The sequence below is a fragment of the Lacerta agilis genome, chromosome 2 (genome assembly GCF_009819535.1).
Source record: "Lacerta agilis isolate rLacAgi1 chromosome 2, rLacAgi1.pri, whole genome shotgun sequence".
Lineage (NCBI taxonomy): Eukaryota > Metazoa > Chordata > Lepidosauria > Squamata > Lacertidae > Lacerta > Lacerta agilis.
The window spans coordinates 47,918,913-47,941,549 of NC_046313.1; the positions used below are offsets into that span (position 1 = coordinate 47,918,913).

The window sequence follows — 22,637 nt, forward strand, 5'->3', positions numbered from 1 at the left end:
ATTCTGCTGCTGTTTTTAAACTCTTAATAGCTCTTGGGTTTACAACTTTGTCTTTAGGTGACACTTTAAACTCTTGCATCCTACCAATGTATTACAATAGAATAATGGACGATATTCAGCTAAATGTTTGTGCTAGCGCAGTGGGACTTGCCCACTCCCCATGCATAACCTGCACCTTCTCCAAATTTGTTCTAGAGGGTTGGGAAACTCCACAGAACAGTGGCAGGAGAGGGGGGAGAGCGACATGGCTACAGATTCTCACTTGGGGTTTTGTCAATGGAATTGTCCCATTAACGCAAGGATGTCTGACTACACAATGGGATTTCTTCTCTTCCCCTGCCACCAGCCCCCTTCCCCTCTATCCTCCAGAGCAGGCTGTTGGGGTGGGGGGCAGAAAGAGGAGGGGACAAAGTCAGTGTGGGTCTTCTTGCAGTAAGAGCAAACATTCTAGCATGGATGGCTCTTTTTTGAAAAAAAAAACATTTATTTATTTATTTAGAAGGTTTTTGTGTTAATACAGCCCAACACACATTTTATTCTCACTGTTCTCTTCTGATCTTTGTAAACAGCCTGCAAATTGTTTTTAATGAGTGTTTATCGTGTGTTCTGCTTCATGTGGTGTGGAGACGAGTTGTTTCGTTTTTAAAATTTCTGGCTGCCGGGGAAACAACACTCTTTTCTTCCATATGTAATTAAAGGTCACTGAAAGAAAATTCAGATAATGATTCTGCTTCTGCCGCTGCAGCTGCAGCCTTAGCTATCTGTTTCCTCAGTTTCTCCCTTGCCTTCCTCTGTTGTCTGTCAATGCAGAAGATAGTGAACATCCTGAACTCCTTGTAGTTTAGTTGCTGGTGATGGAAAGGAAAAGGTAATGTTGCAGTTTAGTGAAATATCAATGGCTAGTTCATAAGCAAGTATTCTATGGGAGGAACGTGGCTTCTTCCATCCTTCCCTTTAAGACTTCCCTCTGCCCTTCTGAGGTAGTCTTGAAGGTAAACCTCAGATCTCTCTAGTCAAGAATTTTTTGTAGGCATTATGGCCTGCATTATCAAATGGACAAGTGGAATTTGTAACGTGTTTCTGTAACATCTGCTATAATTAACTGAATCTTAGATGGGTAAACAAGTCTAAGGCTAGCATGCCTTTCATGTGTGTGGTATGGTTCCCGCACACAGAGGAACTAGCAGCTTCATGAGGTGCTGCCAAGTTCATAAAAGGGTAGGCTCAAGGGAGCTCAGGACTGCATGGTATTCTTGTGAACATAAACTAATCCTACCATGGACTTCTGAATGGGGTTATAAAATGGGGGTGTGGAACTGGATGTGGCTGGCGACTGGATTTTTTTTTAATTTTAAAAAAACCCATCCCATCATGCCAATTTTGGCAGGTGGTCAGGACTGCCACCCACCTGTCAATCACATGACATCACAGGGAACAATAGTGTGTGTTGTTGCAGTCTTAGATGAGGCTTCTTCAGCCTAATGAAGGCCAAAGACTTATTGAGATGGGACAATATAGGTGTGGAGGGGAGGGACCCACACATAGGGGTGGCAGGACTTTGTTGGGGGGGCAGGACTTTTGTTAGGGGGCAGAACCAACGTGATTGGGCAGTTAAGCATTTTTATTGTTGTACTGCCCCTCCCTGCCCTTCTTTGCTATGCCCCTGAACCCACATATCCCCATGCATTTGTTCTCTCACCCTCACCTACCAACAGACACACACAATGTTACCTCATCACCAGAGATGTCAAAGTCCTTGAATATCTGACTCAGCTCGGTCTTTTTAATATTAAAGAGGAAGCGAGTAGATTGGAACTCTGCTGGGCCAACTGTGTGCCCTCCATCGATGTCCAGCAGCTCAAAAACTTGATGACAATGACGATACATGAACTGCTTTTCAAGGTGGTTCTGATCCCAAAAAGAGAAGTTAAGAGCAGAAATTAAGGAGGTTTTTTACAATAAAAAATTCAGCAGTATAAAACCGAAGCATTGGCATGTATGTTACTCCGATGTTATGGGGGGAAATATGAATTTTTAACATTCCTCATCTGCACATTCCGGTCTTTGTGTTTTCTTTTCTTTGAGGCTGCTATTAAGAGCAATAGGACCATTGTCTCAGATGGTGAAACTAGGGTAAACCTCACTGAGGAGAACAGAATTTGTAGTCTCCAAAATGCAATGGTTCCTGTATGAACTGAAGCATTAGATTTGTCCAGATCAGTTTAATGAAAGATGAAATTGAGGTTGCATTGTCCAAGAACTTTGGAACTGGCAATGCATTGAGAATCCTGCACAGTATGATGTCTCCTCTAGGTGGTGTGTGTCCCTTCCCCAACTTCTTCATGTGTTGGCGTCAGTGCAGAGATCCTAATTCTCCATCTTCAAAGTAGAGATCTGATTTAAATATTGGTTTACTAACCGGGATCTTAAACCACAATCTGATCCAGCTTAGTAAGCCACCATTAAATCAAGATCCCCTGTTTTGAATGTAATGGAGACCTTGGTTTAACACAAACTAGCATCTTTGTGTTAAAGCTGGGCAGGGTGGGTGCGAGGGAAGGAGAAGGGGAGCAGTGTGCAGGCCTGACAATTTCCAGTTTCCTCAACCATGATCATGCCTAAACCAATTCATTATGATGAACAAAGGCATGGGCTCACAATCTTTTGGAAAATATTACTGTATTTGGAAATCTAAAACCTCCATAGACAGTACAAAATACCATTTCACAGAAGAATAATTGGTAATGCTTAGAACCTCCCCCAAATGAATGAATAAAACCTACAAATAAAATGCGGGAACAAGCTACCCCTCCGCAAGACAAGCAAATGCACTTTCTTGAAAAAAGGGAGCTGCAGGGGGCATTGACAAGCACCACGGCAAACGTCTGGGAGTGTAGTGACACCAGTGGAAACCACATTAGTGATATGAGAACTGAGGTTTTTTCTTAGTGCTCGGTGGACATGTATTCTCTCTCGCTCCATATTACATTTAATGCCTCCTATTCAGCTAAATTCAGAACATACTGTACCGAACATTACTACCTTTTCTGCTGCCAGAAGCATCTCCCCTACCCCAGCCCCACTTAAATTTACCTCATGGGACATTATGATGCACACCAACATGTAGAATTCATCAAAGCCGATCTCCCCTGTGCCATCCCAGTCCAGTAAGTCAAACACCAGCATGATCTGAGCCTTGCTCAGGTCAGTTACATAGTGGAGAAAGTGGTAAAACTGCAGATCTGGGAGAAATCCACATAAAAATGTGTGTTTTAAATAAGTCATTAAATACATCTTTAATTACATACTCATCTCAGAATACAATGTGGTTTCCCCACAACAGAGCGACCAGGAGACCTCTTTTTACTGCCTTGTCAATCAGAGCATGCTCTTAATATTCAACTTTATCTACAAGGAAGGAGTACCAGTAAGTACTTTACCAGAAAATGTAAGTTTAGGCAATCGGACTACAGGAGAAGGTGACTGGTGCAGGTTGCCTCCATTACTTTAAGACTTAGTGAGAGCACCTGCTTGCAATAGATATGGCAGAGGGGCAGGGACAATTTAGACCATATCACATTGCTCAAGAGCAAAGCCAAAATGCACACAGTCTTGAGGCATGTGCAAAGTTCCAGTTATACTGAGCATCTTGGTAACACACTCCCCTAGCAATAAATGTTCCCACAACATGAAAATCAGCTTCCCCCTTTGGATTGATTGGCACAAAATGTTTGGCATGCATTAGTTGGAAAGAGACGTACCGTTTCATTGGCCTCACGTAATCCTCAAATTGCATGGGCAGTGCAATCTGAGGTCTAAAAGTGGTCGCAGAACTAGTACTGTTGCTCATTAAACAGCCATCAACTGAAGATGACTTTACTTGAAAACACATACTCATCATAATGTGCTTATATTCAAAGCATAAGTTAGGAGAGACGATATTCAGAAAACACCCACTCCTACATTTGCCCCAGGAATGGATTATGAGCAGATGAATTCTGAGCTACAACACTGAGGAGCAGCTAGATGCAACAATGACACTTCAAATCACAGTATGCCAGCAGGAGGCTGAATGCTCCTGCAGCCATGCTTTGTTACTCAAAATAGCTTTTTAGTAAGCCATTTTTGATCCAGTGTGGGTTTCTTCCGATTTTTTTTTAAAAAAACTATATGTAGTTTTTTATATATAAAAAACCTGTATATTTTCAGCAGATGGAAGACAAAGGAAAGAGTTCTGTTCTCCACAGCCACCTGCCCTACACTTAAATCTCCAAACCACACCATGTCAAGTTATAGGAATTTATTGTCCGACCCAGTTCTGCATGTTGGGCTGCTGCTGTTAAACATAGTTTTGTCCTCTGAATTCCAGATACTAGGGGCAATGAAGAAGGGAAAGCTTATGGTTCCACACTTTGTGTGTAAACTTCCCAAGGATGCCTTGCCCGCCCAGCAGTGCAAACAGTGTACCCTCCCAGATAGATATTTGGTCCAGTCCGGGGTGGTTCTTTTTATAATCTGGCTTGTGGCCAAACCCCTCTGCTCTGATCCCCACCTCCTCCTTCCGATCAACGTGAAGTCCCTCTTTCTAGCTGATCTGATGGGCAGCAACTGCTTGAAGGCAAAGTGAGATGATGCTGGGAGTTTCAGTTCACACCTTTGTGGTCTAACTTTAGCTTCTGTGTGAAACTTACCATTCAGAGAATTATTTTTGTGAACATCGAGCAGTTGAAAGTAGGCCGCCAGTGCCCTTGCGTTTCTGACCGATAACAAGCAGTAGATCTTATCCAAACACAAAAAGTGCAGGAAGCATTGGGGTTTCAGCTTCATTTTGCCGACAATTAAAACTGTTCACCTGCGGAATGCTGGCAGGTGTTCATGGCGACGCCTGCATCACAGTCAAAGAATTCCACCTTGGAACCAGAACAGGAGGATGAAAAGAGCACACACCCACACCCACTTCTACCATGGGAAGGGGAAACGGGGGTCTCCAGACTACAACTCCCATAACTGCTGATCATTGGTGGTGGTGGTGGGATGATTTGGAGTCCAATGCGCATTTTACTTTCCCTCAAATTGCAATCTTCAAGGTGAAGGTAGAAACAGAAAAGAGATAGGGGCAGAAAGTGCACTGCACAGGTTTGGGTTCCATAGCTTGTGTGCCCAGTAGAATGGTCAGTTGAAAAAAAGCAGACAGGGTTCCTGCACCTTTAATAATTGGGTAGAAGGGCAAATTTCAGCAGGTGTAAACTAGCCATGCAAGCAACACCTGCATCAATTTCGCTCTCTACACAGCTCTTAAAGGTGCAGGAGCCTCATGGTTTTTACCACCTGACCACCTTACAACCAGACATACCAGTCTTTTCCACAATCCTGATGTAAACTTTGCATGTTGCATATTGTGGACTTGGAAGGGCCTTCTTGTCTAAGGAAATGTCATGAGAACATCTTGTGTTTCCAGGTAACATCATCCTTCGCCCAGGGACCTCAGAGTGTTGTGTTAGCCCACAATGACCCAGATATGTAGGAGGGATTGAGAGAGTGTGAGTTGCTCAAGGCCACACAGGGAGGTTTGAAGCTTAACAGAGATTTGAAAGTGGCTTTCTCATATTATCAGCTGCCTTTCTCATTGCAGGGGCTAGGTGGGGTTGCCCCCTGTTGGTATCAGTCATTGTTAATCTTTCTACATGGGGCATCATGAAGCTGTAACTCAGGGCATCACAAATTACTTGTTTTAGCAGTTTTATTTTATTTTTAAGAATCTATATCTTGCTTTTCACCCCCCAAAAAGGAAACACGAATTGCGGCTAACAGCATACAAAAACCCACAACATCAATGTAAAACAAAGAATAGTAACAACTTACAACCCACCAAGCTGAACAGTCTACCTGCCACTTATGGCAGGCTCTCAGGGCTTGGGTCATTATTTGTGCTTTCTTCCTGGAGTTGCAAAAACAGGGTTCAATATCTGACAGGCTACAGTACTTAGAAATCTATCTTATACAGAGTCAACAGTTTGGTCCATTTAGACCAGGCTTCTTCAAACTCGGCCCTCCAGATTTTTTGAGGCTACAATTCCCATCATCCCTGACCACTGGTCCTGCTAGCTAGGGATCATGGGAGTTGTAGGCCAAAAACATCTGGAGGGCCAAGTTTGAGGAAGCCTGATTCATATCTGTCAACTTTTCCCCTTTTCTTGTGAGGAATCCTATTCAGAATAAGGGAATTTCCCTTTAAAAAGGGGGGAAAGTTGACAGCTATGCTGATTTAGACCGTACCATCTACTCAATACCAGGAGTGAGGAACCTCAGGCCTGGGGGTCAAATGCTGCTATCTAGGCCTCTCTTTCTTGTCGTTGGTACTCTCCCCAGGCCATGGCCCTCACTGGCCTGGCTTCACGCCTCATTGGGTGTTTTTTGTCAGACATGAATGTGTCCTTTAACAATGCCTCTTGCTTATGTGGATGAAGAATAGAGGAGGATGTATGAGCATGTGTAGAAACTGGCCCCTGGAAGGGTGGTCAGGACTCAGAGGGAATGTGGCCCCTGGGTGGAAAAGCAGAACTCTGGAGTTTCAGACCAGGAGCTTTTCCCACCCCAGCTGGAGATGATTCAGTTTGGTGGGTCACAAGATGCACAGCCAAAATGGCAACTGGCAAAGCTAGTGAAGATTTACCACATAGCAAGTCCTGTCATTTCCAAATTCTGTAATTCCAAGCAGTTCCTCTAGATGTCCCTATTCATTTACATTTGTTAGTATGTATGAGCAGCAGAAGTGGTCTGTTTCTGCCAAGACTACTGTACCAATCTAAAGTATATGTTTCATTTAGTAAAACTGGTTCATGGATCTCAAAACAGGTTTCTCTAACATTATCCTATCAGTACAGCTGCCGGATAGTATCTTTGCAAAACCCCATTGTGAGATGAGAGGTACGAAGCCAATGACAGCCAAAGGGATGTGATACTCTAAGCCTCTGTGAGGTCATAGTGGAATTGCAAGAGTAACAAAGGTCATCAGAGCAAATCAGGCAATCCTGAAGCTGGAAAGATCATACAGAGGCCTCGGAAACTACAGAAGTGAGCTTAGAAGAAGCCAAAGGAGAGAGCAGGGCCCTCAGAAGACAGGTTCAGCAAACGGCCATTGATTACAGCTGCAATTGGCTCATATTTGCTTGCTGTAACCCTAACTTACCCCTTGACATTTTTACAAGGTAAATTTGGCATGACTTATAATAGGTGTGTGTGTGTTATGTTGTATGAAGCCCACTAAAGACATGCTATTATTCTGAATAATTTTATATTATAATCAGGGGTGGCCTGCCCTGGCCTGTTCTGCCACCTGAGGCAAAAAGGGAGTTGCTGCCTCCTGCTCTCTCCCCACTGCTCCCGCCATGACACGCCGCCACCACTTCAACACCCCAGCTCCCACCAAGTTCGGCAAAAGCCAGGGGGTTCCACAAAGTGTTGCCGCTTGGCTCCTCTGCCTTGGGGTGGGTAAGATGATTAGCAGCGCCGCGCACCATAACACCTCTGTGTGGCCAGCAAGAGGGTGGCGTTCTGGTGGTGAGAGAAGCAGTGGAGTGAGCAGAGTGCCACCTCTTGCACTTCCGCCACCTGAGGCAAGCGCTTCACCCAGCCTTATGGGTGGAGCAGCTTTGATTACAGTATTCTGAATTAGGTGACTGTAAGCCACTGCCACCAAACCATGGGTACTGGTGGTAATATTATTAATTCCACACAAATATTGGTTGTTTACAAAGACACCCATTCAAATTCCGCTTTTACCACCCTTCAGGAACGCAGTGGGGGGTGGGTCTATGTGTTTTTGCAACCCTAAAGCTAGTGTTGTTAATCAATGCAGAGCTACAATTTACAAATCGTTATCTGAATAAGAGACTCTCTGCTCAAGAATTACATTTACAGCTCCACCATCTGAGCCATGTCTGCTGAAAGGGAACTCCTGTTCCATTCAGTGGCGCTCCCTCCCAGGTAAGCGGAGTTGCTAGATCTCTTCTCGTAGTTCCTTCATGACACGTTCCCCGACACGCACATTCTTAGCTCCCTTCCGACCATTTCCACAGAAGTGATTTAATCCTCCCCGGTTCCCCAGAGTTAGAAGGTGTGCCGGCGGCGCACGAGATAACATCCCGCTTTCAGCTGAAGCCTCCATGCGGGGTAGCCTGGAGCTCCCTGCGCGTCTTAGCCACGAAGCCACCTGAGCGCCAGCCGGGACCGCTCGCTTGCTCGCCGGGTGGCTTCCCTTCCTGGAGAGACTCCTCTTCTTCCCGATCCCCAACTGAGGCAAAGGAATCGGAAACGGAAACTACAATTCCCTTGTCCCCTTGCGAGGGGTGTTTGCGAAGGAGGGACGCTGTGGAAGCGGCGGAGGGCTGTTTGGCCAAGCAGGGGGCGGGCTCACACGACCCACGGCTCCGGGGCGGGGCCAGGAAAGACACGCAAGTGGCGGCTCAGAGAGGAGGAGGCGGGGCGAGCGGGACGCTGAGGGCTCCCGGTGTGGCCAGGACGGGGCGGGGGTAGAGATGCGCGCCCAAGTCCGAGCAGGTGAAGCGGCGCTGCGAGGCCACTCCACGCGCTCGCCTTGAGCGCTCTCTTCCCCGGCCGGGCCGGAGCGGCCCCGGGGTGGTCGCTGCGGAGCGCCGGCTCCTTATCTCTCCTGCGAGGGGGCGCGCCACTCCACGCGTGGCCGCGGAATCGCAGAGAGAGGCAGCCGTGCAGGCTGAGCCGATCCTTTTGCTTTCCCAGCCGAGGCACTGAAACGGTGCGTCTGCCGGGCAGGAGTTCTTGCCCGCTGCGCGCTCCTCTCCAGAGCGGCTCTGGGTTCGAGAGCTGCCGCCAAACCAGCCGGTGCCTGCTGCCGCTCGCCTCTCGCGGACTAGCCGATCGCAGCGCCTGCTTGCTCCCCGGGGCTCGCCGGACCCGTTTCCCTTCTGCCCTCTCGGTTTATGGTCAGACCATCGAGGGCCAGCCCGGGGCAGTGCCATGGCGTTCGCCAATTTCCGTCGCATCCTGCGCCTCTCTGCCTTCGAGAAGCGCCGATCCAAGGAGTATGAGCACGTTTGCCGGGACCTGGACCCCAACGAGGTGTGGGAGATCGTCGGAGAACTGGGCGACGGCGCCTTCGGCAAAGTGTACAAGGTGAGCAAGAAAATGCGGTGCAGGGAGCGAGTTCGAGTTCGGCGCGCCTTGTAGGCGTGTGGGGTTTGCTTGGTGGTGTAGGGTAAAAAGGTAAAAGAACCGGCAACTTCACGAAACGAAGAAGGAAAGGCTGACGCATGGGATCTCTCGAGTCTCTCTCGCGTTCACAAGAACACATTGCAAACCGCCTATGGTAGCAATGTATGCGGTGGGGAAGGTGGTGAGCCGTGACACGAGACTGTTTCTTCAGAGGAGCTGAGAGTTTATTTTCACCAAAGTCACGTGGAGTTTCCCCCAAACACTTAGGGGTATCGTTTCATACCTACAGGATAAGTTGTTATACTTCTGTTGCTGTACTCTGGGAAAGGGGGAGGGGGAGTAAATAGCATGTCACTTTAACAAGTAACGTCCTCTCTGAAGAAGTGCATTTCCTTCTCTGCTTCATTGCTTCAACTCCACTGTGAAGCTGGATTTGGGCATTCATAAATGTGAAACTTATCTGTATCCCGTGGTGTGAGGTAACTTTTGCATGGGGAACACATGTGGATAGATCAGAATGATCACTGCCTTTCCCAATTCCCCTCCCCCGGCTTTTTAGTAGGTTGAGGAATCCTGCAAACCCCACAGCTGTGTGCATACAGATTTTGTTTGGATAACTTTACTCCTTGTACACATGGCAAGTCCTTGCAAACCTTCCTGGATAGAGAAATATTGTTCCTACCAGTGTGAATAATAACAGTTCAGCGATTGAAAGGCATTAAGTATTGCAAGGAGAAATAGCCATAGACCTGCTAGATCCAACCAAAGGCCTCTCTGGTCCAGCATAGGCCAGGCCAGTGGCCAACCAGAAGCTGCAAGGGCCGGCTCTAAATACTTTGCTGCTTGAACCAGTTAAAGTTCTAAAGCACAGCCAAGTTATTCTGGCACTTAAGGTAGAAAGCTCCACAACAATTTTCCTCTTCTACAACATTGAAAGTACAATAAATATTAAACTAAATAACTTAATAATTTGATGCCCCACCATGACACCCAAACACAGTTGGCCAGTGGTGGGACCCGTGCCTGAGCAGGATATGAGTGCTGATTTCTGCTGATTTCCCCCAGCAAGTGGTATTCATAGGCATGCTGCCTCTGGCCCTGGAAAGCGATCACAGCTAGTAGCCTCCCATAGCTGCTGTCACATTCATGTAGCCTGCGAAGCCTTGAGAGGAGGTTAAAATCCTTCTTCCATTTGGTTAACAGCAAATTCTTAATGGGTTTCGTTTCATGTAGGAATGGTGTTGGGCAATGGGGGAATTTTCGAAAATATTCAACGAGAGACTTTTTAATTTATCCTTGCTTCTTATGAGAGTGAAATTCATGGCAACAGGTGGGGATGGAGTTGGGGATCAAGTGTCCTCCCCCACTACATGGACATACAGAAAAGAGGAAAAGGGATGGAGTTGGGGATCAAGTGTCCTCCCCCACTACATGGACATACAGAAAAGAGGACACTTGATCCCCAACTCCATCCCTTTTCCTCTTTTCTGTATGTCCATGTAGTGGGGGTTCTCCCCCCCCCCCCCCCGCAGGAGCACATGTCTTGCCAGAAGTCTGTAAATCATATAGACTGTGTGTTCCTTCAAGGGAGGTGTGGAGTAATCTTGGATTAAAGAGGTAGTGCAGTTTTAGGGGTGCCCTGCATTTCGTTGCCCTATTCTCCCTGCCCCCCCCATCCAATACCTCTCTCTCTTAGATTGTAAGCTCCTCTGAGCAGGAACCCTAGAAGCTCAGCCCCAGTGTGTTTCCAGCAAGGCACATCAAGTTCCTGTTAGTAGGTATTTCTAGTTGGATGGTTTGACAATACTGCTCATCAGTCTTCCCCAACCTGGCGCCCTCTAGGTGTTAAGATCTAAAGCTGTTGTCAACATGCTGAGAACAGCTGTAGTTTATAACGCCGACTGAGCACCAGGTTGGGGATGATGGGAGACTTGAGTTATAGTCAAAAACATCTGAAGAACTTCAGGTTGGGGAAGACTGCTCTTTGCCACATAGATTTTCTCAGCTGAGTCAACTAATTGGGTCCAATTCATGATAACGGGCAGCTTTATTTATAAAATGTCAGGGAGATGCTCTACAGAATGATCACTTGCTATTCCAGATGTTGGTCTTAGTGCATTATATATATGTATATAAAATATATATAGCTTTTTGTTCAGACCTCTTTCCTCCCCCCCCCTTCCCCCATTTGAGTGTCTTCAGGTGTTGAATGTAGAGCTGTCTTCAACTTTACCAGACAAATCCTTTTGGGAAGCCTGGATTGACTTGGCAAATCTTGTTAGTAATAGAAGCTAATGAGAGACCAGCTGGGCTCATTTGCAGGGGGATATGAATGCTGCTAGATTGAAGACAGATTTCTGGGAAACAAGGTTAGCAAGAGCCTGATTGGGGCTTGGGCAAATAGAGGTGGTACTGTAAGGTGAGGCTAGTGATGGAGTCTGGCCATACATTAGACTTTAGGGATGGAGGGAACTGGATTGGACCCCTGCCCTTGGTGAGTGCAGTACAAAGTCGGTGACTGCATTGCTGAAATGGCTGGTGTAGTGCAGGGACCGCAGCTCCCTTTTTGTGGAAGTAAGAATAAAAATTTGACCTGTTTTTCAGCTGTTGCAACAGATAACACTGCCACAATTGCACAAGGCAGACTTAGCCAACCTGATACCCAGCATGCTAATTGGGTCTGAGGTGAGTTGTAGTCCAAAACACCTGGAGGGCAGAAGGTTGCCTAAAGCTGCCTTAAGCAATATGCAAAGGTACTAGGCTTGAGGAGGGCTGATAATGGCTCATCTGACTGCACTTCAATCTGGGTTCTTTGACAATTCTGTTGACTACACACAATAATGGCTGTCAAGAATCCATTGTGGTAAACTATTTAAACCATGTGATGCATGTGTTCCCACTACTCTAGAAGGCAAGAGTTGGTGTGTCCATCCAAACCACAAGAGTACTAATGAACCGTCTTTCCTGTTACAATTCAGAAAAGCATTGAACTTGTGTGTTTAGTAGAAGCAATGTAGATAGAGGCTGCCACTGTCGGACCGAAATGCTGCTGCAAGTCCCTGGAAATCACTCATTTATGCCAGAAGCCTCTCCTGCTAAGAAAGTAAGATGAGACCTGCTGGATCAGGCCAGTGTCCCATCTAGTCCAGCATCCTGTTCTGCAGCAGCTGATACTCAAAAGCATACTGCCGTCAACAGTGAAGGTAGAACATAGCTATCGGAGTTATTAGCCATTGGATAGCCATATCCTCCATGAATTGGTCTAATCCTCCTTTCAAGCCACCCAAGTTGGTGGCCCCTACTGTCTCCTGTGGGAGCAAATGCCATAAGCCCCCCACCTATCATAGGGGAGTTGCTCCATGTCAGTCGCCCTTTTCTGAACATTTCCCAACTCCGCAATATCTTTTTTGATGTGAGATGATCAGGACAGTACACAGTATTCCAAAGCAGTCATAGGCTATCATAAATTTGGATGGTGGCATTATGATGTGGATAATTTTATTTTCAGCTTGTTGTCCCTGTTCTGTTTGTTTCTTTTTTTAAGACGGGGGGGGGGGAGCACTGCACTCATCAATAAAAGAGAAACAGGGAACAGGAGAAGAGGTACCCAGTCTGTGATACCAGCTGGAGGAATGTGTCGCTCTGGGAATACTAAAAACTCACTGTTAAAAAGCATTTATTTGGAAATTAACATCCATAAAAATGGATCTTTTCAAGTGTGTCTAAAGGCCATGCTCTGGTTATTTCCCTGCCTGAATTATCACAACTAACCCCCCAACAGCCTTCCTGACCCCTTCCCTTTGTTCTGTGTATGTCTGCTGCCAAGACTGTCCATCTCCCCAGTAGTTGTGGGCTCTGGCCCAACAAAAGCTTAACTTTTAAGACACCACAATCTTGTACATTTGGTTCAGTGGGGCTTGCTTCTTATAAATTGGCATAAGATTTCAGCTAAACCAACAGACATGGTTGCCTCCCTGGAATAATTCTGATTGAGTGCACCACTCCTCAACCCCATCATTGTACCATTCATACCCAACATGAATTTCTTCTCCTTACTTCATGGTCGTTTAAGCATGATTTCTCTTCATGGTCTTTTAAACATGATTTTTTCTTTGGGCAAGGGCTTCATTGTTCAAACAAAAACCCAGGGAATGAGCTCAGCTTCCACTCCTTTCTTTGTACTTGATCAGACTTTTCCATTTCCTCCACCTCCTTTCTCTCCTTCTTTATACCCCCTTTCCTGTTTGCTTGTTTTTAAATCCAGCCAAAGTCAAGCAGAGCTCCAGTGGGCGAGAGATACAGCACAATTGCCACTGCAAGCTTACTCAGAAGTTGTCCCACTTCTTTCAGCGGGGCCTTGTTGTTGTTCAGTTGTTCAGTTGTGTCTGACTCTCGTGACCCCATGGACCAGAGCACGCCAGGCACACCTATCCTTCACTGCCTCTCGCAGTTTGGCCAAACTCATGTTAGTAGCTTCGAGAACACTGTCCAACCATCTCATCCTCTGTCGTCCCTGTCTCCTTGTGCCCTCCATCTTTCCCAACATCAGGGTCTTTTCTAGGGAGTCTTCTCTTCTCATGAGGTGGCCAGAGTACTGGAGCCTCAACTTCAATCTGTCCTTCTAGTGAGCACTCAGGGCTGATTTCTTTAAGAATGGATAGGTTTGATCTTCTTGCAGTACCTCTCAGGAAAGTGTGGCTTTGTTTTTCCCATTGAAATAGTGGAATTGAAGCATTTTTGAGGGCCAGGTTACGCCCCCTTGCTGACATGGGCAGTCTTTGATGTATGAGTAGCTTCTTATAAAAATATTGGTTTGGAAGGGAATTTAATTGTGCAAAGATAAACAAATTTAAGGTGTAATCCTATGCGTGCTTGCTTGGAGATAAGCCTCACTGAACACAGTTGGACTTATTCTGTGAGTACCTGTAAGCATGCATGAGACTGTGCTGTAAGTAACGTAAGATGGAAGAGTTCCCGACCTCACTTCTTGTCTAACTGAATGGGAAGAGGGCATGGCAAGCTTGGGTGCCCATAGGCTCCAGAGTATGCCCGGTGATGTCACTGGTGCTGAGCCACAGCCCAGAGACCTTTGAGCCTGCACAAACAGGGCAGATTGGGCCTTCCCTGCCCTCTGAATGCCATGGCGAGGGTGGCAGCTTTGTTGTCAGATTATCAGCTTCAAATCCTTGTCCGGAACCTCAAATTTCTTGTACATGCAGTTCTCTTAGTAGTTGATTGGGAGATGGGGTGAGGAGTACATAAAACACTCCAACAGAGCGGTGTTTAAATCTAAGAAAACTGAACTACATAGCATATAAGCAACATGCTGTATAAGAACATCCATTTTGTTTTAAATGCTGTGCAATATAAACCATATATATTTCATAGTGGGACTCATACTGCCTGGGTGGTGGATAGCTGCAGCAGCTCCGGTCCCCTAAACTGAACTGTGGCCGAGAGAGCTTCAGGTATCGTTCATTTCCTCTGAACTGGCTTTCTATGAATTAATAACCAGCCTGTATTGAGAAGTCTCTGCTTCAGTTCTCACCTCAGCCACAAGAATTGGGCAAACTGTTCTTTGCTCAGCCTCGCCTGCGAATTTAGAGATAATCCTCTCTATTTTTACGGAGTTGTTATTACAAACATGCATACAGTCATAGGAGTGAATCCTGCTGGCTTCAGTGGGGTTTAGGATTGGGCTGTAATTCGCACACACAACAATCTTCATACAGCACTTGTTTTTTCAGTAAATTTGAGGTGTATAACTTTGGTAACCCAAGACTGCATGATTGACGGTGGTGTCATAGGTGAATCATGATGGTGTCAAACAATTTGAGGGTTCTTGGTCATCCATTCTGGGTGATTTATTCACATCTTGTTGGCATGTTAAGGATACTTTTCCCTTGCTTGTGTTATGAAATGAAAACAAAAAGCTTAGGGGAGGGGGAATGGAAAGTATTTTAAGAAGTGCCTATCAATACATATGTTTCCTATACATGCAGTTTATATACCTCTCCATGAGACTTCCTCTCAGCCAGAACAGGGACTTCCTAGTTCATTTTAAAACACCAAGTGGAAGGCAGAGATTGGGCCAAGCTCACTCAGTAGTTCAGAAAGTGGTCTTTAGCAAGCCTTACACTCTCTTGAGGTTGCTTGTTGATGCAGCTCCTGTGAAATAATAATAATAAAACACAGGCTGCTTGCAGGTGGGTAACTTTCCTGCTCTCCGGAGAGCAATGGACAAGAGGACAAAGGAGCTGCCATCCATGTCTCCCTTCTTCCAAGTGGACATCTTTCTCCATTACCCATGGAGCAAAAGAACTATACAAATTTATCTGCACTCAGGAAGGGAAGGAGCGGGTGTATTGTGTAAGTCAGTTCCTCAACAGGGATAGGATGCCATGCACTATGATTGAGATGGCCTGATCCATGCTGAGAGAGGAGGATAAAGTGGGCTTGAGAACCCCAGGGGAAACCGATGGTCCTCCAGGCATTGCGGGACTGCTGCAACTCTCACCATCCTTGACCTAGTGACTGTTCTGCCTAGGGCAGATGGGAGTGCCAACAACGTATGCAGGGACAAAGGTTGCCACCCTTGCTCTGTGTCCTATTGGACCTTCTTGCACTGCCTCCAGATGATTCAGTAGGAGCAGCAAGGAGGGTCCAATCCTTTCCAGGCAGGGTGCAGGAGGCTCAGATGCCTCTAGGCTCTGGTTCCCTCTGACAACCCATTGCATCAAGCCATAGACAGCTCTGAGCCAGTGCCATGAACAACAATTATCCCAGTAAATCTGGAATAATTTTATGACATCCAGCAAATGGCTCAGTAATTACGGCGGTTTTCCCAGTTTAATTACCAATTTAACTAGGGTAAGTTTGGCTGTCCCCAAGGCATTCCTCATCATGTCCTCGTCATCATGTCCTGTGTCTGCCAGCAATGTACAGAAAATAATTGTTGGGTCCATAACAACTTGACGAATAAGCACTCTGAATGTTTTACATTGAGGAATTTGGGTTGCATGCATTGAGTTTATGGAAAAAATATATTGCCCTGTCTTTTTTTACTGGTAAATGAGGCTTATCAGCTGCCTTTAAAATGTGTAACTTGCCTAGATTAGAACAAGTGTCTCTCACTTTGTCTTTCATCATCTTCCCCAACGCATGTATATGTTGAGGGGAAACTTGATAAGAAATCACACCTCCCATCTCAAATTGTGGAAACTGGGACAAAAGAAATGCTTGTTGTTGTTTTAAAAAAGGGAAGTAAAGTAAGGGAGAGACAGTGGTGTGGTGGTTCATTGCTGAGTAGATTCATTTTAATGGGTGTGTCTCTCAGCAAAACAATACTAATTTGATTGGTTTTCTGCAACAGATGTTAGCGTGTCAGCACACTGCCCTTAAAAAGAAAAAAAACCTTTAAAATAATTTTGTTTCTACACCATTGAAGCTTTTTAGTACAGAATAAAGCAGACCTTTTGGTTAAGTTGCATATATACACGGGGTTCAAAGGAAGTATTGGTGTTACAGGTTGAAGCAGATAACAGGGAGAGATTTTGCACGAGGCATGTCACTGGCAGGTGCAACACTTAATGGAAAGCATAAGACTCCTAACTACTAAAACAAAGTCTGCTTAGCATTTATGTTGATCCAGTCCAAAATCCATTTAAAGCAATTACGAGCTCTGCTGAGAGGACTCTAGATTTTGCAGTTCTGTGCATCTGAGCTTGCTAGGTATGAGAAGGTAATCCCTTGTAATTTAGAGAGTCTCTGAAGACTGCAGGACGCTTTGTACATCCTTTCCATCTCCGTCTACTAAAAATGGCAGCTCATGGCCAAGTTCCTTCCTGTTCCTCCTTAACATCCTGCTCTTTGCCCTGTGTCAGGACTCCATTGTGCTCTGCCTTTCTGTACCACCCCCACCCCCACCTCCTCGATTCCCCATAAACAGCTGCCACTCCTGAGTGCAAAGAACTGCCCATCAAGAGACAGAGTTGAACCTGACATGGGGATGCCATTTTTTGGCAGTGGCCCCATCCATCATTGGTGTGTGTGTGTGTGTGTGTGTATAATCAGTCTCCAATCTACAGCAGAAGGGATTGCTGCTGCCAACATTTTGTTCTTCCTTTCCTCAGACAGTAAAAGCAGATGCCCTGAAGCATCAAGAAGCTGAGCGTGACTCTCAGCGTTATGTGGGTGGGGCTTTGTTAGCAATAAACCAGGAAAATGAAAGGTATATTGTGTCATTGAAATGGGCCGTTTGAAATGCTTGACCAGCTTGTATGATGCACAGACCTATTCCACAGTGGTGGATGCTTGAAGCAAAATAGCCCAAAGAAACTTTTTCCACGTGCAGGCTGAAGGTCAACTTGCTAGAACAGGGGTCAGCAAACTTTTCCAGCAGGGGGCCGGTCCACTGTCCCTCACACCTTGTGGGGGGCCGGACTATATTTTGAAAAAAAAAATATGAACGAATTCCTATGCCCCACAAGTAACCCAGAGATGCATTTTAAATAAAAGCACACATTCTACTCATGTAGAAACATGCTGATTCCCAGGCCGTCCGCGGGACGCATTTAGAAGGCGATTGGGCCGCATCCAGCCCCTAGGCCTTAGTTTGGGGAGCCCTGTGCTAGAATGTTGTACAACTGCAAATACTGGAGCAGGAAAGTTTATCTCCATTTTTGAGCGTGTCACCAAACCAGGGCTGCCCGCCTTGCTAAAATAGCAGGGATGCATCTGTGCCTCTTGTGAAATGCTATCGCTGTGTTCCAGAGGCTACTGATGAGAACACCTACGCCCCTGATAACTCGACTGTGGCAGGATGTGTTTTGCTGGTGTGGCCTCTTGACACTGCCTGTTTCTACAGCAAACAATGTACTGAAGTAACTTCCTGCTGAAAATGTGGTCTGGGTTTTTTTGTTTTTGTAAAGTTCTCTGTTCTATTGGTGTTGCAATATACCCTAACTATAGCAGTCCTCCACTTTCCATTTCAAATAGCCATTTTCTTAAGTACACTGAAAATGTCTGTCTCCTTATCCTGCATTCAGTGCAAAATCATCATCTTTAAAGGCTGCAATACTAACCGTGCTAACCTGGGAGTAAGCCCCAGTGAATTCAGTAGGACTGACTTCTGAGTAAATATAGAATCATAGAATTCTAGAGTCGGAAGGTACCCCAAGGGTCATCTAGTCCAGAATGCGGCAGCTAGACGTGAGTGGGAGTGGCCGCCGGGACCACATAACACTGGTCCTGAGAGATCTACATTGGCTCCCAGTACGTTTCCGAGCACAATTCAAAGTGTTGGTGCTGTCCTTTAAAGCCCTAAACGGCCTCGGTCCTGTATATCTGAAGGAGCGTCTCCACCCCCATCATTCAGCCTGGACACTTAGATCCAGCGCCAAGGGCCTTCTGGTGGTTCCCTCACTGCAAGAAGCAAAGCTACAGGGAACCAGGCAGAGGGCCTTCTCGGTAGTGGCGCCCGCCCTGTGGAATGCCCTCCCATCACAGGTCAAGGAGATAAAAAACTACCTGACATTCAGAAAATACCTGAAGGCAGCCCTTTTTAGGGAAGTTTTTAATGTGTGATATTTTTGTATTTGATTTTTGCTGGAAGCCGCCCAGAGTGGCTGGGGAAATCCAGCCAGATGGGGGGGTACAAATAATAAATATTATTATTATTATTATTATTATTATTATTATTATTATTATTATTATTATTCCAACCCCCTGCAATGCAAGAATCACAGCTGAAGAATCTCTGATAGATGGCCATCCAACCTGTGATTAAAAATCTCTAATGAAGGAGAGTCCACCACCTTGCGATGCTGAACAGCAAGTTCTTCCTATTGTTTAATTGGAATCTCCTTTCTTTAACTTGAATCCATTGGTTTGGGCCTTACCCTCTGGAGCGGGAGAAAACAAGCTTGCTCCATCTTCCCTATGACAGCCTTTGAATATTAGAAGATAGCTATCATATCACCTCTCTGTCTTCTCCAGGCTAAACATACCCAACTCCCTCAAGTGTTCCTCATAACGCTTGGATTTCAGACCTTTGCTATCTTGGTTGCCCTCTCTTCACATGTTGATTAGGATTGTGCTATAATTCAAATGTTTGTGGTGATTATTTTTAGAATCTAATGGCTGGGGAATTCTGTACACCTCCTTGAATGATCTGAACACTCTAAATCCCCTTCTCCCCTCCCTCTCTCCCCCATCCAATCATTTTGTCAGATGCAATGTTGTCATTTCCTAGCTGAATGAAATTTATTTTGACCCTACCCTAGTGCTACATTTCCTGGATTTTGAGTACAAATATATCTCTGGCAAATTCTGCATGTGACAATTACAGTTCAGTGCCATTTTCCGCCAATGAATATATTTTAATGTTGTGAAATAAGTTACTTCCTTCCTGATTACGTGAATGAGCTCTAGAGGCTCCCGCATAGCTCCAAAGCCCATGAGCCAGCCTGCTTCATTTTGGATCAGAGCCACCTCTATTGTGAGGTGGTCCAAATATCTCCCAGGTGGGGATTCTTGCCTCCATGCCTTGTCTGAGATCTGAACCAGTTCACAGAGAGGGCTGTATGTGGTACTTCCTTGACATTAATTTCCATACTGCAGACCTCTGCTGTAACTGCTGGACATCTCGGCCTTTTAATGCAGCTACTTGCGTTTGAAAGCAAGCAGAAATTGAGATTTCTGACATTTGTGGTAAAGCTTCAGCAAGCTTCTCTTAAGAGGAAAATGTCAGCATAGCACTGGTGGCAATGAGATGCTTCAAATATTCCAGGGATTCCTGCGTGCATTATGTGAGACCTGAAACTCTTAGAGGGCAATGTTTGACTGAATGGTCTTTCTTGCATAGCTGTCAACCTTCCCTGCTGTTTCCCAATGCTATAATAATGGAATTTCCTGCAAAAAAGGGGAAAGGTTGACAGCTATGCTTTCTTGCATGGCATAGCTCTCAGTCTTGAACTTCATTCCCATTCTTTTGCCCATTTGAGGCCTTCTGGCCTTCACAATAAGTCACAGAAACTCTGGGACTTGCTGTATAAGGCTAATGTGGATGAAATACTTATTGTCTTCCATTCATGGGCTGTTCTCCCTGTCCGCTCCAGGCACTCCTGTGTTTTGACTTGCCCCAGTTAGCTTTAAAGCAATTCTGATAAGCTCTTACACAAATGGTGTCATATAACAGGTGTTTTGTTCCGTGGCTAGCATTCTCTGCTTCTGAAACATCCAGCTACAATGACTAGAGAAATAATAGTGCCACTCAGCACAGCCTTTCCAATTTTCGCTTTATTCATGAAGATTCATGTTTGTAGCAATCCTATGATGGCCCTATTGACGTTCTAATCTGCTTCGGACATTCAATCTGAAGGTCCTGTGTCTGAAATGCCATCTCCTTCCACAAAGCCATTGACACTCTTTTTTGGCGGGGGGGGGGGGAATACTTATATCTGAATATGCACTGCACTTTTTAACCTTCCAATATCCCTCCCCCCACCCACCCGCCTCAACCCTCTTCAATTTGGTTTTCATCCCATTCATTCAGCCCAAGCTGCACTTTGGTAGCAATCCAAACTCTTGGCATTTAGTGCTTAATAGAGCTGCATAGACACTGCCACAGTCCCTCCACTTGTGCTGGCAAGGGCAGAAGGGGGGGGGGGCGGACAGGGCAAATAAACAACAACCCTTCTCTATTCCGACTTCCAGCAGGGGCAGATAAGTCTCAAAACGCCCCATTTCAGCCATTTCTGCTTGCCACCACCTGTGGGCATACCATCAGCAATAGCTGCTGCCCACCCCCTGTTGGGGAGGCACATTAGGGCATCCCTTGCTGGTGGAGCTTCCCTCCAGCAGAACTAGGCAGGACAGGGTGAAAAGACATCTCTGTCTCATCCAAACCCCTGCCAGCACAGCAACCAGAACTTTCCCCAAAAGCATCCTGCTTAAAACTGAAGACTCATTGAGTTATCTGCAGCTTTCAATACTGCTGTTAATCCACACTCTTAACCTCTTAACCTCTCTCTTTTATATTGGTTTTTATGCTGCAATGCCTTCTTCAAAGAGCTCTTATCTTGCTTTTTCCATTTAGTTTCTGTCATTTCTTTGTTCTTCCATCACATAGTAGGTTTTCCCAGACATTCCCTAAATTGAGACCAATGGATAGCCTGTACTTCTCAGGGCAACACAACAAAATCACAATACAGTAACAATGACAGAAATAATAGGTAAAGGTAAGCATAGCTGGCAAAAACCTGCTGGAATGAAAATCTGGTACTGTCATTTTCACCTGATGGTTTTTTAAATGTACCCATTACCACTTTTATTCAAACAACATCTATCCTCTCCACTCTGTTGTCTTCTCCAATTCTTCCTGACCTCTTTTACTGTCTCCCACCTGAGTGACAAAAACCTACCTAACTCAGTATAAATAAAAACAGGTTTTTAAGCTACATGATTACAGAGCAACAGTATAGTATCTTCTTACACTCTCTATTCAAGACAGTAAAATTGTGACTGCTCTCATACAACCACTAGATAATTCTCCTTTACTGTATGCAGCTGAATATTAAATATTTGTTCAAATGCACTTTCAGCCAGCAAGCATACCCATCACTTCACCTCTGTGGTCGGTGGATTACTGAAACTGGGAGAATGAATTTCCACTTAGCTGAGCATATAACCAACTTTTTGGAGTGGCAAATAGCAGGGAAATGTTAGGTCAGCAGTCGAAACAGGTAACAAGTGGGGAAGAGGTCAGAGTTTCTGGCTGAAAGTTCCCATATAGCAGTGTGTCTGAAGCTGTGAACTATTGTCCAAGTTTTATTTGGAATTGTGTTTGTAAATAGGACCGCTTTCCACTGCCATGGTTCCCACCCTGGGACCCATTGAAGAAGGCCTGTTTTTGGGAGGGGGGCACTACCAATTCACAGTAGAACTGTGGTGGAGAAGATTTCTCATAATTGGAGGAAGAGAAGTGGAAGAACTAATCTTGCCACAAGGACCTACTTAATCTGACACATTTCTGGCATGTTAGACAAAGAGTAAACAAAAACATAACCTCACTGTAGCATTGGCTGCCTAAACCCCATTCCCTTATACTGACTCATGCTGGCCAAGAAACCCTCTGCTCAGCAATGTGGTTCCAAAGAAGTCAATTGCAATGAGTTGCTAGGAAACATCTAGCAAGTATGGGAAATTGCCCTCTTTATGATCAAATATCCTTCCTAATCCCCACACCCCAAAACACCCACCCACCCACACATACCCTGCTACAGGCCAGGTTTCCTCCTAAGAGGAGTGGGACACAGCTCGGTAGTAGAGCACATGTTTTGCATGCTGAAGGATGCATGTTGAAGCGCAGGTCTCCGAGCGTTTACATGTTCTAGAATGGATTGCATTAAAAACAAACTAAGCATGCTCGCTACCTGTCACCATAC

The 22,637-nt window shown here is 45.6% G+C and overlaps 2 protein-coding genes across 3 annotated transcripts in view; one reads left to right on the forward strand and one right to left on the reverse strand.

Annotated features, from left to right (window-relative positions):
• Window positions 1-645: 645 nt before the first annotated feature.
• EFCAB9 (EF-hand calcium binding domain 9) lies at window positions 646-4,860 on the reverse strand. Its single transcript, XM_033139941.1, has 4 exons — window positions 4,692-4,860; window positions 3,094-3,242; window positions 1,732-1,908; window positions 646-848 (listed from the first exon to the last, which is right to left on the reverse strand). The coding sequence occupies exons 1-4, from the start codon at window positions 4,825-4,827 to the stop codon at window positions 693-695; spliced, it is 618 nt and encodes a 205-aa protein (XP_032995832.1). The 5' UTR covers window positions 4,828-4,860; the 3' UTR covers window positions 646-692.
• Window positions 4,861-8,792: 3,932 nt separating this feature from the next.
• Window positions 8,793-22,637, forward strand: part of STK10 (serine/threonine kinase 10) — a 66,568-nt gene continuing 52,723 nt past the window's right edge. Inside the window, exons 1-2 of one of the 2 annotated variants that reach the window (XM_033139943.1) lie at window positions 8,796-8,896; window positions 8,932-9,153. In XM_033139943.1, coding sequence (XP_032995834.1) covers window positions 8,998-9,153 — 156 coding nt within the window. In that variant the 5' untranslated portion in view covers window positions 8,796-8,896; window positions 8,932-8,997. Of the gene's footprint in view, window positions 9,154-22,637 lie in introns of both variants that reach the window. The other variant, XM_033139942.1, reaches the window with a different exon arrangement.